General features: G+C 52.6%; 1 protein-coding gene across 5 annotated transcripts in view; it reads left to right on the forward strand.

Moving 5' to 3' along the window:
- PLXNA4 (plexin A4) overlaps positions 1–10,429 on the forward strand; it is a 684,657-nt gene extending 674,228 nt beyond the window's left edge. For all 5 annotated transcript variants that reach the window (XM_075925673.1, XM_075925677.1, XM_075925684.1 and 2 more), the window contains one exon: positions 741–10,429. In XM_075925673.1, coding sequence (XP_075781788.1) covers positions 741–836 — 96 coding nt within the window. In that variant the 3' untranslated portion in view covers positions 837–10,429. The remainder of the gene's footprint in view (positions 1–740) is intronic.
- The last annotated feature ends 2,905 nt before the right edge of the window (positions 10,430–13,334 follow it).

Genomic DNA, 13,334 nt, shown 5'->3' on the forward strand with positions numbered 1-13,334 from the left:
ACGTCCCCCTCCCCTCCCAGTTGGTGCTAGATGGGCGACTCTGTCCCCACCCTTGCTAGGCCACCGGCTTTGGTTGCCTCTCTGGGAAGGGACCGCCACGGGGGCTGCCTAGCGACAGGCTGCTCAGCCAAGCAAATCCACATGCCTTTATCGAGGGCGGGCCGGGCTTCTGCCTAGCTCTCCAAACACCTTTGAGGAAGGTAGTTCTAGCCCGTGTTGACAATCCTTTGTACGCCCCTCGCACACATGCCACACGGTGATTGGCGGGACCAGGGTGTTGCCAGTCCGTGTACGGCCCCTCACCCAACGCTTGGTTGACACAGATTGTGAGGTGCGGTGAGCACGTGAGGCTGGGCAAGAGCAGTGAGCTGCCAACGGGCCTCTCCGTCTCCTCATGTACCGGGAGAGGCCGTGCCAGGAGCAGCGCACACGGCCTGCCTTAGAATGAGGCGCTCAGCCCAGGCCTTATCTGACTTACAAAGCCGGTGTCCGCTTGGGGAGAGATTAGCAGAACCCCCATTTCTTAGCCAACATTCCCTCTCCAAGGAGCGGCTTCTAAAGCCCAGGCTGCCAAGGCGCCCTGCTGTGTGCAGAAGGGGGCGCTGCTTCTGCCTCACAATCGCTGTCCTATCCCACTCTCCCTCCCTGCCCCTTTGTGAGCCGATGGGCTAAGCAAACCAAGCCCCCCACCCCATTCCTACTGAACAAAGCCGTCTCTCTCCTCTCTCTCTCCTTTGCAGATTCTCGGAGCCCTCGATCAAGACGACCAGGCCGGGAAACAGAAGCTCGCCTACAAACTTGAACAAGTCATAACCCTCATGAGCATAGACAGCTGAGAACTGGCCTGCCAGGGCAGCCCTGGGAGGGAAAAACCAAGCCGTGCCTCAGTCAAGATCACCATCTTTACCAAGTGCAAGTGTAAGCAGTCACCTGACCAGCGCGCTCTCTTCCCCTCTCTCCCCACCTCGAGACGAGGCCCCAGGGATTCCCGGGAAGTGGTGGTGGAGGAATCTCATCTTTGGGGGCTATCGAGACCTTTGGGTGGAGATCTCTGGTTCACAGCATCCCCTTCCTCCCTCCCCCTCCCCCTACCATCCCAGCCGTATCCGGATGGGAAACTGGAAGGTGACCTCCGCCACGCTGCTTTAACTGCCCTCCTGGGCCCATGGCTCGGAGCGGCTGTTTGGAAACAAACTCAGTATTATTAGAGTCTTGCCACAGGGAAGCTACTGTCCTTGCTCGGCCTGCCTCCCGGGATCTCAACCGGGGCAGGAGTGACCCTGGATCCTCCTCCAGCAGAGCCGTTACAGAATCTCGGTCAACCTCAGTCCCGGAGGAGAGAATTCCAGGCACCCCTGGGAAGCTCCGGGGATCTGGCGAAACAGGAGCAGGACCGTCGTGGCACTAGGGACTCTACCTGGGGGAACAGCAATGCGAGCCGTTCTCCAGGGATGGGGGGAAGGAGGGGCCGCCCCCCCTTCGCTTTTCGTACGTTTATTATTATTTTTAAAACAGATCTGTGTCCCTCTCAGTCTTTTCCGGTTTGTCCTGTTGACCGTGTAACTGCGACACGGCGTTCTCTGTCCGGTTGCACCCCATTGGGGATCCTCCTGGCAGTGTCTCGCACCCCGTTTCCAACCACGCCCCTGAGAAGACAAGCCACGAGGAGCCACGTTTCATCCTGGAGAGAAGGGATGTGGCTTGGGAAACCATGACCGCCCAGGAAATGTATATGTCCTACCGCAGGATTTTCATTTGTTTCTTTTCTGAGCTGGAACAAGATGGTTTTTTGGTGAAGGTGGCGGGGTGTTTGCTGCAAAACATGAGGGTCGGCCCGTGGGAGAATGGGTCATAACTTCCTCTCAGGCGGCTCCAAGGAGGAAGTGACCTCGCTGCCGGGGGAAGTGACCTCACACCTATTGGGCCTTTAAAAAAAACAGTACAACGTTTTCTTCTTTAATATTCCAAACAAAATGACTGTTTTTCAGCATCATCTTCCCACCCTTCTCCCTCCTGCTTTCCTGTCCTGTCCCCAGACGTTCCTTGTCTCCCACTCCCGTCTCCCTCCCCAACAAATGGCTCCTTTTCAAAGCCCATCTGGTGCCTGCAAACTGTCTCCCTGCTCCTCCCGTCCCCCGTGCCCGCCCTCTTCTTCCTCCCCTCCCTCCTGAGGTCCCGCTTGTCTCAGAATGGGTAGGGATGGGAGAGGATGTGTGCCTGCTCCCCCAGAATGCCTGAGTCTCTGAGGGCCCAGCCCTCTTCTACCACAGGCGAGACGCGGCCCTCTCCTCTCTCTGTGCGATCGCAAGCCGCTCACTTTGATTTCACCTCACCTCAGCATGGCAGAGACGCAACCCCAGTGCCCAAACTAGGGAACCTCAAATTTGGCACCTCCCTGAGTGAGGATGGAAGGAGGCACTGGGTTTGCACCCATCCCCTCAAGGACGACGGGAGTGCTTGGTAAGAACGCACACAGGAAGGGACCGGAGCCATCTGTAGCCAGCTGCCTCCATCCACCGAGAATACACTTTGGAGGACGCAGGGAAGAGGACCTCCGTGGGCCTGATGGGGAGGTGACGGTCAGACCCAATCTGGTTTATGTGTCTTGCTCTCAAAGCAAAGGCTCTGTAAGGCAGTGTATCGCCTGGTGGAGGGGGGCCAGGGAGGGGAAAGGATTCGTTATCACGATATAAATATGATGGGTCATGGGCATCTACAATCGTCTTCAACTGGGTTGTGAGAAAAAAAGTTTGAAAACCGCTGCACTAGTCTACATAGGCAATGCTTTCTACAGTGGTTAATGAACGATGGCTCAACAGTAGTAAAGAGGCTGGTATAAGATCTATAATCTAACAGCATTGTTTAGGGACACATTTTGTGTTTTAAATACCAGGCATTGTGTGTGTGTGTATGTGTGTGTGTGTGTGTGTGTGATTTCTTTTTGTTGTGCTTGCTTTTTTTTTTTTTATGTTGGTCAACCGATCAACTCATCATGCACCTTATGGACATTTCAACGCTTGCAAGAGGACAGAGTGGGGGCGTGTTGGCTTGGATTGGTAATGTTGTGGTTTAATAATTTGGTTAGGTTGCAGAGTGTCCCAGATCAGATGGTTATGGCAGTGGAATAGAAAGCACCATGGGAGCCAGTGATACGAAAACTCACAAATTGTTTTTTTTTAAATACATTAAAAAATTAAAAATGGAAGAAACCAAAGGTTTTGACAAAGTGCCACAAACGATAAACACAGACCTTATTCCCCTGACTTTTACTCCGCAGGATGGTCGGATGGAAGGATAAAAGGTTGATTTAGGGGAGATGAGTGATGGGCAGACAGCTGGTGCTGCTCAGAGATTAATTTTGTTTGCACATGTGAAGGGAGGAAGGTGACATGAAAAAAAAAAGGTATTGAAGGAAACGTGTGATTTTGCACAGCCAGAGACGTTCTTTTAAAAAAGGAGGAAAATAAGAGACATGTTCCGGTTCTGTTTGGAGTGGCAGGGTTTTTATGATTTTAATTTTTTTGCGGGTACAGAATTTTTCAACTTTTTGTCACAGAAAAACTCAAACCCCTCAGAGAAATGGCGAGAAGGAAAATCTCCTTGGAAACAGGAATCATTGTGAGCTGCAAACCATGCCCCTCCCGCCGAGGACTTTAAACAAATCTCTGTTTTGCTTCATTTTTATTTTTGTATCTGCGCTTTTGGTGGGTTGGTTTTGCCTTGACAATGTGCCGAAATTGTGCCGTGAATGTGTGGGCTCTTCTCTCCATTCCCATGTGTCCCCCGCCCCCCATGCTCACCGTCCCTGTCCTTACAGTCCTAGGAGATGTCTTGGCTTCTTCCCCCTCAGTAATTTACGTTTATGTGCATGTAAAATACAATTAAAAACAAAGACACACAAACAGAGGGAAGAACGAGCCTGGGTGTAATCTAGGCAAGTTATTTTCCTGTTTCCTTTGCCTACGTCTTTCCCCCGGCTGCCTGTGACCTCCCAACTGGAGGATATGAGCTACCCATTGAGGATTTGATCCAAAAGCCACTGAAATCCAGCCCCCTGGCTTCACCTTAGAGCCCAGAGTTCCGAGTTACGGCGTGGGTGTGCCAGTTAAAGAGCTCTGAATGTCACCTGACGTCACGAGGCAGGCTGAGGGGACTATGGCAGAAACAGATCCTAGCATGGGCCCGGTGGGGACAGGTAGGGGTTCAGAGTTCACTGGGGGGAACAGCAGCTGTGCGTGGTTATGGGCCAGCCCCACTGCAAAGCACAGCCTACGTGGCCTGGTGCGATGCTCCTCCCTCAGCGTGGCCCGTCTTTCCGGGGCACATCCCGTGGTTGCTTGCGCTACGTAAGATGAGCTGCTCGATTATTCTTTCCTAGGGAATTGTGGGAGAACATGGCTCTTCCTCAGGGCACACGGGGAGGGGGATTGTGGGACAGCATTGGAGGGCGATCAGCAGTCGAGCGATTTAGCCTGAGTCCTCACAGCAAGGAGAACTGGTGAGAGGAATTTGTGTGTGAACAGGCAGCAGGTTGGGGGCATTCCCTGAGTGACTCAGCAGCGCAGCCATAGTTGGTGGGCTATAAAGGCAGAACCTTAAACACTCAGGCTGTGTCTACATTGGCAAGATTTTGCGCCAAAGCTACTGCTTTGGCGCAAAGTCTTGTCACCAGTCTACACTGGCCGTGAGTACTTGCGCAAGAACACTGACGTTCTAATGTATAAAATCAGTGCTTCTTGCACAAATACTCTGATGTTCCCGCTCAGGGATAAGCCCTCTTGCACAACTGTTCTTGCGCTAGAGGCCAGTGTAGACAGGTAACGTTAATTTCTTGCGCAAGAAAGCCAGATGGCTAAAATGACCATCGGAGCTTTCTTGGGCAAGAGAGTGTCTACACTGGAACGGATGCTTTTGCGCAAAAGCACATCTCTTGTGCAAAGGCACGTGCCAGTGTAGACGCTCTCTTGCGCAAATACTTTAACGCAAAAACTCTTGCGTTAAAGAGTATTTGCGCAAAATCTTGCCAATAAAGAGTATTTGCGCAAAAACTCTTGCGTTAAAGAGTATTTGCGCAAAATCTTGCCAACGTGAAGCGTTGGGCTGATACCAACACAGGAGAAGCCCTTTAAACTCAGCCACGCTCCTCTTCCTGGCCAGAGGGGACTGACCCAGATAAAAGTCCTGAGCAGATAAAATTCATAGGCCAGCTCCTTAGCTGATGTACGCCTGGGGAGCTCCACTGGCTTAAAGGAGCCGTAGCACCGATTTACACACATTAAGGCTCTGTCCCTTTTGACCACCTCTTTGTCTCATTCAGTCAGATCTCGTCTTTGCCAGCTAGTAGTTGGATGGTAACTATTATCAAAATTGCCATGCCTGCTAATTGCATCTTAACCATCATCCCCAAGTGGAGCCTCTTACCCTAATGAGAGATGGACAGTTAAAAATACTAGTTTGGGTAATTAACAGTGATAGAATTTTTAAATATTTTTCAGCAGTGGTGCAGAGAGTCAGCACAAGGGTTATGCGCCACTCCCTTCAGTCCACGGGCAAATGTTATCGGTGACAAAGAGACACAGTACCAGGAAATGGCAGCTGATGCCCAGAGGAAATGGACTAATTAGAAAACAGCTTGAGCCACAAAGTTTGGATCTGTCCCTTCCAAACTTTAGGGAAGGGCTTTGGATGGGGCCATCGTTTTGTGGCATGGTCCCCCAAGAAACGTGCTGGAAACCCAAATAGATGGAGTCCAGTTATATTGGGCTGCCAATAGCATTGAATTGTGACTATCCAGGGAGCCCTCACATACAGGGAACAAGCCTGCACTCACAGAGGGACGGACAAAAAACCTCCAATGATCCTTGTCTTTCCTACCTCTAACTTCTATGCTGATTAGTTTGACAGGTCGGCACTCAGCGGCTGCTGGAAGAATATGGTCAGAACTTCGTTCTTGTAGCCTACTGCTCTTTTTGAACATTGGGATTTGGAAAAAAGACTTTAAGCAACCGCTGGAGCCTTAAAATCATGAGAGGCCATGATGCAATGCTTATGGAAGTCAGTGGAAATGTTCCCATTGACTCCGGGGCGGGGGGGGTTGGATCAGACCCTAATGACAGCCAAAAAGTGACAGGCATTTCCTACGGGGATTGATTTTTTTCCAGCTCTAATTATCTGTGATTCAGTCCCTGGCGAGTGTGGCAAGACAAACAGAAAAGTCAGGGTGAGGAGAATGAACGGTGTGTTTCCTCCAGCGGAGACGTCCTTGCTCAAGGCGCCGTCAGTTAAACCTGTCTGAAATTCATTGAACGTTGAGGTCTGAAAAATAAATGTCAGCAACACTGTAACTACATTTACCCATCCCCCTACACACACACACACACACAGACTTGGGTTTTTTTTCCTTATTTGACCAACTCTAGCAGCTACAAGAACAAACTACCTATGGAAATGAGGGATTCTCTGTCTCTTAGGATGCCTCTACACATCAGGGCTGAAGCCGAAATAGGCGACGCAACTTGAACTACGGCAGTTGCCTAGCTGACGTCAAAATAACTTATTTCGGCTTTTGGCGCTGTCTACGCAGCAGGAAGTGCGAGTTGGAGCACTCTTCTCTGACTTCCCTTACTCCTCGTACAATGAGGCTTACAGGAGTTGGAGTAAGAAGTCCTCCAGCTCGACATTATTTCCATATTATGTCAAAATAAGTGCCTGCTGTGTAGAAGTGGATGATGTTATTTCGCAATAACATCAGTAATTCCAAAAGATCACTGCTGTGTACACATAGCTTATTGGTCTTGAAATCCAGAGTAGATGTGTGTCTGGGAGCTATACTTTCATCAGATACAAATTAGGGGGCTAATACACACAAAACAGGGTGAAATTCAGGGGCCTGGGTATACTGTGTCCAATTTTGATCAACAATGTATAGACAGGATGTAGAGAAACTGGAAAGGGCGCAGACGCGAGTGACAAACCTGATCAAAGGGGTGAAATGCAGCCATACGAGCAACAGCTGGAGACACTGTGTATATTTAGTTAGGAGTTAAAGAGGGGGTGATCTTCAAATGCTTGAAAGGCTGCCAAAAAAAGATGGAGAAACCTTGTTTTCCCCATTCACCGAGGGCCGGACAGTAGGTGCAAACTGCAGCCGAGCAGATTTTGATGAAATCTCAGTAAAAACTGTCCTAAGTGTAAGAAAAGCAAAACCGGCTTGCTGGGGAGATGGTAGAAGCTTCTACACTGGAGGTTTTCCAAAGCAGGCTGGACAGTCTGGAAGGTTTAGACCCTTGGCAGGGAGTTAGACTAGCTATCCCTTGCATTTCCATCTAACCCTAAGGTTCTATGATATAGGAGGTGATCTGATGCTTCCTTCTGGCCTTATGATTCTATGAGCTAGTGAATATGGCTTGAATGTAAAACGCTGAGGGAAAAAATGTGTGACGTTTTGGGGGGAAAGATTGCGACAGGTTTTTCCATAAAAAAAAAATTCATCAGGCCTCGCACATGGCAGTGACCCTCTTGACATTTAGAAGGGCCTATTTATTGGCCATACAATGTTACTGGTGTCCCGTTAACGTTACCTGGTAAATTGAAATGTAGACGCAGGCTTGGAAGCTTTCCCCTGGCCACAATAGGGACAAACTCAGGTCAAGCTTATGGAGGCTTAAATGAATCGTTCTGAATCTAGGAGCTTGCTCATCACCAAAGTTTTGAGCCATCTATCCAGACAGCACCTCCCCTTCCCCCCCTGAAGCTGCTTGGCCCCCTCTTCTTGATTGTGCAGTTGCAGGGAAGAGAGTGTGCTATGGAAATGCGTGTGCCTGCCCCAGAAGGGGACGTAGCATGACTACCAGGAAAAGATCTGCCTGTCCCAGATCCTCCACTGGTGTAAATCAGGACATGGGTGCTCCACTGAAGTCAATAGCACTGCTGCCTGCTTGGGGATCTGGGCCCACTGCCTCTACCAAAGAGGTTAAGCCAGCTGGGATGGAACCCGGGGGAGGAGCTTTTAGTGGTCGCCTACCATTGTGTGGGGGGGGCGTTCCCTGCTAACATCAAAGCTTCTATGAGTCACAAGACCCTCCCACCGACACTGATTGGTGCGTGCCAGCAGACTGAGCGTGCTCAATGCAGCCCCATGCCATCACAGCGCATGGCATGCGTTAGGCACACGTGGACAGGACAGTTGGGAAGCCAGGGCGTGATGCATGGTTCAGGATGCAAACAAGGACCCCTTGCTGCTGGGTGTCATCACACCTCCATGAGCATCGTGTGTGGGGTGCATGCCCCTTCACATCCTCATTCGCTCCCCCTTTCTTTCCTAGTTTTGACATAGCAGCTGTTCCTGTCGCACCGGTCTAGTGGGGTGCTCACAGTGCCAGCAATGCCACGGCCTCCTTGTGTGGCCAAGGTCTTAAACCTCTCTTCCCCACTCTGGAACAAGATATTAACAGTGCGCTGCTTTGCCACAAGGTCGGGAGGGGGCGTGAGGGTTTGCAACGTACTTTGACCATGGGAATTGCTAAGTATTAAGGATTATTTTGGGCCAACTGAGCTCTTGACACTGATTTACAGGGTCTTAGAAGGGTCCTGGCTTAAGGGGGGAGAATTCGTTTGCAGAATGATGTAAAAAAAAAAGATTTAACCCAGAAAATCTTACAAAAAATAAGAGAGAGAATATAAAGCTGCTTACGCTGCTCACGAGTGTGATTTTTGTTGTTGTTGGCGTTGTTTGTTCGTTGGCTTTTCGTTAACCTTCTGTTCTAAAAATGGAGCGTTTACCTCAAGAATTTGTTTCTGCTTGGAAACAGATCGCCGTCAAGCGACTTTCCACTGGGAGCAATGTTCAGGGAGGGCAGGGAGAGGGACCCGTTATATTAAAAGGAGGGAAAAGAGGCTACGGTGAGCAAATTTCTGCCTTTTCCTTTGGGTGAAAATATGCATGTGATCAGATCCTGAGACAGGCTCCTTCAGGGTTTGCCGCAGCTTGGCTGTCTCCGGGTTCAGCTTGTGAGCAGTTTTTTCATTCTGCTCTCCAATCCCTCCGCTGGGTTCCTCCTCTCTGCACCCTGCAAGCCAGCTGCTTTCCTGGGATGTGGACGGAGGGTCCCAAGCTCTGCATTGCAGCTTTGTCTGCACAGTTGCCGAGGGGAGGCAGAGATGGGCTAAAATTATGCCCGGTTGGCCACTTGGGCCAGTTTCTCCAGCCAATGTAGCCGACTGACATCACCACAACCACACACATTTCAACCAGCTGCTTGAACCATCTAGGTTCTGACAATTGAACTGCCCAGCCCAGAACCCCCAATGGGTCTGATTTGCAGATCCAGATCAGTCCACTGTCTAGAAGATCCTCTTCTACCTCTAGACTCCCAGGTTCTGCTGATTGAACACCTCCAGGTACAGAGAGTGGGACTCTGAAATGCTGCTCCCCCAGGGCCGAATGTCAGGCCCGAGGTTCTCAGAGCAGAATTTTGCCAGAGGAGTGGGATGCTGAGCCGGTAAGCAGATAGTGCGCCAGCTGCATCCTTGCACAGCAACTGTCATGGCCAAACCTGTGCAGGAAAAACCTGGGTACACGCTGTTGTTGCAGGGGGGAGGGATAGCTCAGTGGTTTGAGCATTGGCCTACTAAACCCAAGGTTGTGAGTTCAATCCTTGTGAAGGCCATTTAGGGAGATGGGGTAAAAATTTGTCAAGGATGGTACTTGGTCCTGCTGTGAAGGCAGCAGACTGGACTCAAGGTCCCTTCCAGTTCTAGAAGATAGGCAATCTCCATTAATTTAATTGAATTAGATGTGCTGGCCATGGGGGGAGGATTATGCCCTTAGCTGTGAAAAGTGCCATGGTCTTGCAACTCAGTTCCCAGAATGGTGCAGGAGGGGGAAACGGAAAACCAAAGGGAGATCTAGGGGCCAGTCCAATGTGCTTTTGGTGAATCCCCAAAAACTGTATTGGCTAACAAACTTGCATCTGGGTGACTTAAAGCAACAGGGCAGTCCCTTTCAAAGTCCTGAACCCGGATCCAAATTTTCTCCGAGGGCTCTCGCTCCCCTGCCAACTTTAATAAAGCTTCCACCTTCCCTCAATGCAAAGACATATCCTCGGACTACAGTGTTACGCTGCGCCTCAAAGAGACGGCCGCGGTCGCAAGGAGGTCGGGCTTGTTTTTCTTGTCGTCGTTGGTTTGTTTTCTTTTGAAATGATCCTCGTTTAAAAAAAAAAGGAAAAGCAAGAGCTCTGCTATTTAAATGGGAACCCCGTTGTTACTTGGTAAAGGCAAAGCTTCTGTACCTTTGTTATAATTAATTGTATACCTGTGTATGTAAATATAAGGCATTCCTATTTTGCAGTCCAGAACAAAAAAAAAATACCTATTTGTAATATAGAATAAAGTTTATTAAAAAAAATAATAAAGAAAAAAAGCACAATGTTGTGGCTGCCTGAATTCTGTGACTGAGTGGAATGGGGGGGGGGGGCTGGATTCTGCACAGAGTGGGGAGGAGAATCCGACTCTGTGAGCCAGGATCGGGCCCAGGGTGCCTATCAGAGAGACTAATGTGGCAATGACTTGAGCAATGCTACAGACCTGTTAAGCCAGCAAAACACAACCCAGGAGGATAAACACAGGCCCGTCCTATTATCTGAGGCACAGCAATGCTAAGGGACTTGCCCAAGGGCACCTAGGAAGTCTGTGGCAGAGCCAGGCATTGCCAGCAGAGCGCCCAAGTCTCAGCCTAGTGCCATATTGGCCCTACCTATCTGTCTGATTGGTTCTGACTGGCCAGTGATTAGGCTTAAACCAGTGACGAGCCTCCCATTAGCCCATGTAACTCCCCCGTTCCACCACCCTCTGTACTGCAGCAGTGGCTGTTGTGGCCACGCAGGGCTGCCTTGTCCCTTTGGCACCCAGGGGATTCGTCCTTGTCACCTGCTGAGGCAGACGGAAGCTGGCGAGATTGATGAGATTCTCAAGCTACGGTACAAATGCAATTTGTCCAGGCCTTTGGGACAGTAGCCGCTTCGTATTGATCCCAGCCTGGTGCGGTTCAGCCAGAAAGGGAGCCTGAAAACCAGCAAGGAAGCCTGTTTGAGGGAATAGGAAAGGCCCTCGCAGCTTAATTAACGCGCGGGGGGGGGGGGGGGGGGGGGGGGGCGCGGTTTCCACTAGGCTGCATAGCAAGTGGCTCATAGGCCTGATTCAGCAGCTCTGGCTTGGGGCCCCGTTGTGCAAGATGCTGTCCAAAGACATCGTGAGAATATAATCACGTCCCGCAAGCCCTCACGTACTACGGAGCGGAAGGGAAACCAAGGCACAGGGTGGTAAGGCGACTTGCCTGTGGTCAGCCAACAAGCCGGTTGCAGAGCCAGAAAGAGAAAGTGCCCCCCCCCCCTCCTGCAGTGTTCTAACCACTGGTCCATGCTGCCACGAGGGTCACAAACATGGTGGATGAGTGTGGGCACACAGAGGGAGCACCTGGGTGGCCGTCCCTCAGGGGAGTGGGGCACACAGCGGTGACGCCAGCGACGGCCTCTCACTGGAATGGGGGGGGGGTAGCATGAACTCACGCTGGCCGGGATGCTGTGGTTAATAGCACCGCCCTTCGACTGGGCTCTTGGATGGCCAAGCGCAAGCAGGGGCCCTCCTCCGTTCCCCTGCCCATGGGAGCATCTCCCAGCCCCGTGGGGTGGGGCGCTGCGGGTTAGAGTCCAGTGTGACTGGGCAGCACCGCCACACGGGCCGGATTAACCTCTTGTGGGCCTGCTAGCCAACAGATGTGTGTGTGCCAAGGGGCTGGGTGGGCGGGTCAGGCCCTGGAGCGAGGGGCCAGGGGAGCCCCACTCGGTCCAGCCCAGAGCCAGGGCCCCCAGACCCACCCACCCACGTGCTGCCGTATGCCCCTTCCCCTCAGAGGCCAGGCTACCCCTCGCCGACCCCATGCGCAATGCTCCCCCATCCCCTGTGCCCGGGGCCTACACCCCCCCCCCAGATCCAGCACCCTCCCCCCACAACTGAGCCTCCCCACAAACCCACCCTGACTAGGGTCATCCCAGAACTACTATGCCGGTGCCCTTCCACCCAGAAACCCCTCCCCTGAGGCCCCCCCATCACAGCTCCCTCCACACCACAGCCCCACCCAGCACCCCAACGTATACCACCACCAGCAAAACTGCACAGTGCCCCCCGCAGCCCCCCGCTACTCATCATCCCAACAACAATCTCCCCCCCGATCCCCAAACTGCCCCCAATGCCTCCTGCCCCCTCCCCCCCACTTACAAATGCCCCACAGACGCACTCTCCCATGCCCCACTCACCAGCCCCGCTGGGAGGGCGCCTTGGCTGAGGGGGCTGAGCTGGCAGTGATGGGGGGGGGGTCCCCTCCAGCACACGAGTGGTGCTGCCAGGCTGGAGCAGGCTCCCTCAGGGCCCGCTTGCCTGGTGGGCCCAGCACAGCCCGCCACTCTGCCCCGGCTGAGACCCACCCTCCATCGGCACGGAGCCCGAGGGGGGGGGGGGAGATGGGCAGGGCCCCACAGGCCATGGGCAGCAGCGACTGCTCAGCGCTGGAGCCATGCTGGAGAGCAGGGCAGCCCCCCGAGACACAACCCCATAGGTGTCAGTCTGGCCTGGCTGTGCCCTACGGCTGGCAGCCCTGCTCAGCCCCCTGCGTTCCCCCACAGGTGTGAGGGGCTGCAGGCTGGGAGCTGCTCCTGCAGCAAAGCTTGAGGGTCCCGGCGGAGGGGCCAGACCCAGCTGTGTGTGGGGGGGTAGATGGGTCTGTACTGGCTAGGGGGTCTGGGTTTTGACTGGGTGGAAAGGGGAGCCTTGAGGGAAGGGGCAGGGAGCGGGTCTTGCGCAGGATAGAAGAGGAGCGGTTCTGTCGTCTGGTTTTAAGTATTACACCGTTGGCCACCCTAGTAATAGTGGTCCTGTCCCCAGTGCCGCAGCATCACTGGTACTGCCTCAGCATCCCCCGTCCAGGGGCTGCACCAGCTCAGGAAACCCCGCCCTGCCCGTCTCCCATCCAGGCCCCAAACAGGGCTACCCCTGCTTAGCACCCCCAGCCAGCCAAAGGGAGGCTCACAGGAACAGCCCCCCCACACACACACTGCCCAGCCTTGTCTCTGCATCTGGTGCCACCCTTGGGCTTGCCTGTTCCTCCCAGAGGATTTAGCGATGGCGTCACTTGGCGAGCAGCCAGAGCGCTAATGCCAGGGGAGAGCCGAACCAGGCCCTGGGTAGATGGCAAGCAGCCAGATGGCTGAAACAAAAATACCGAATATGCCTTCCCTTCCCCACCCCCCCAAAAAAAAACACTGGGAAAAAAAAATTTT

Source organism: Pelodiscus sinensis, chromosome 1, assembly GCF_049634645.1.
Source record: "Pelodiscus sinensis isolate JC-2024 chromosome 1, ASM4963464v1, whole genome shotgun sequence".
Taxonomy (NCBI): Eukaryota; Metazoa; Chordata; order Testudines; family Trionychidae; genus Pelodiscus; species Pelodiscus sinensis.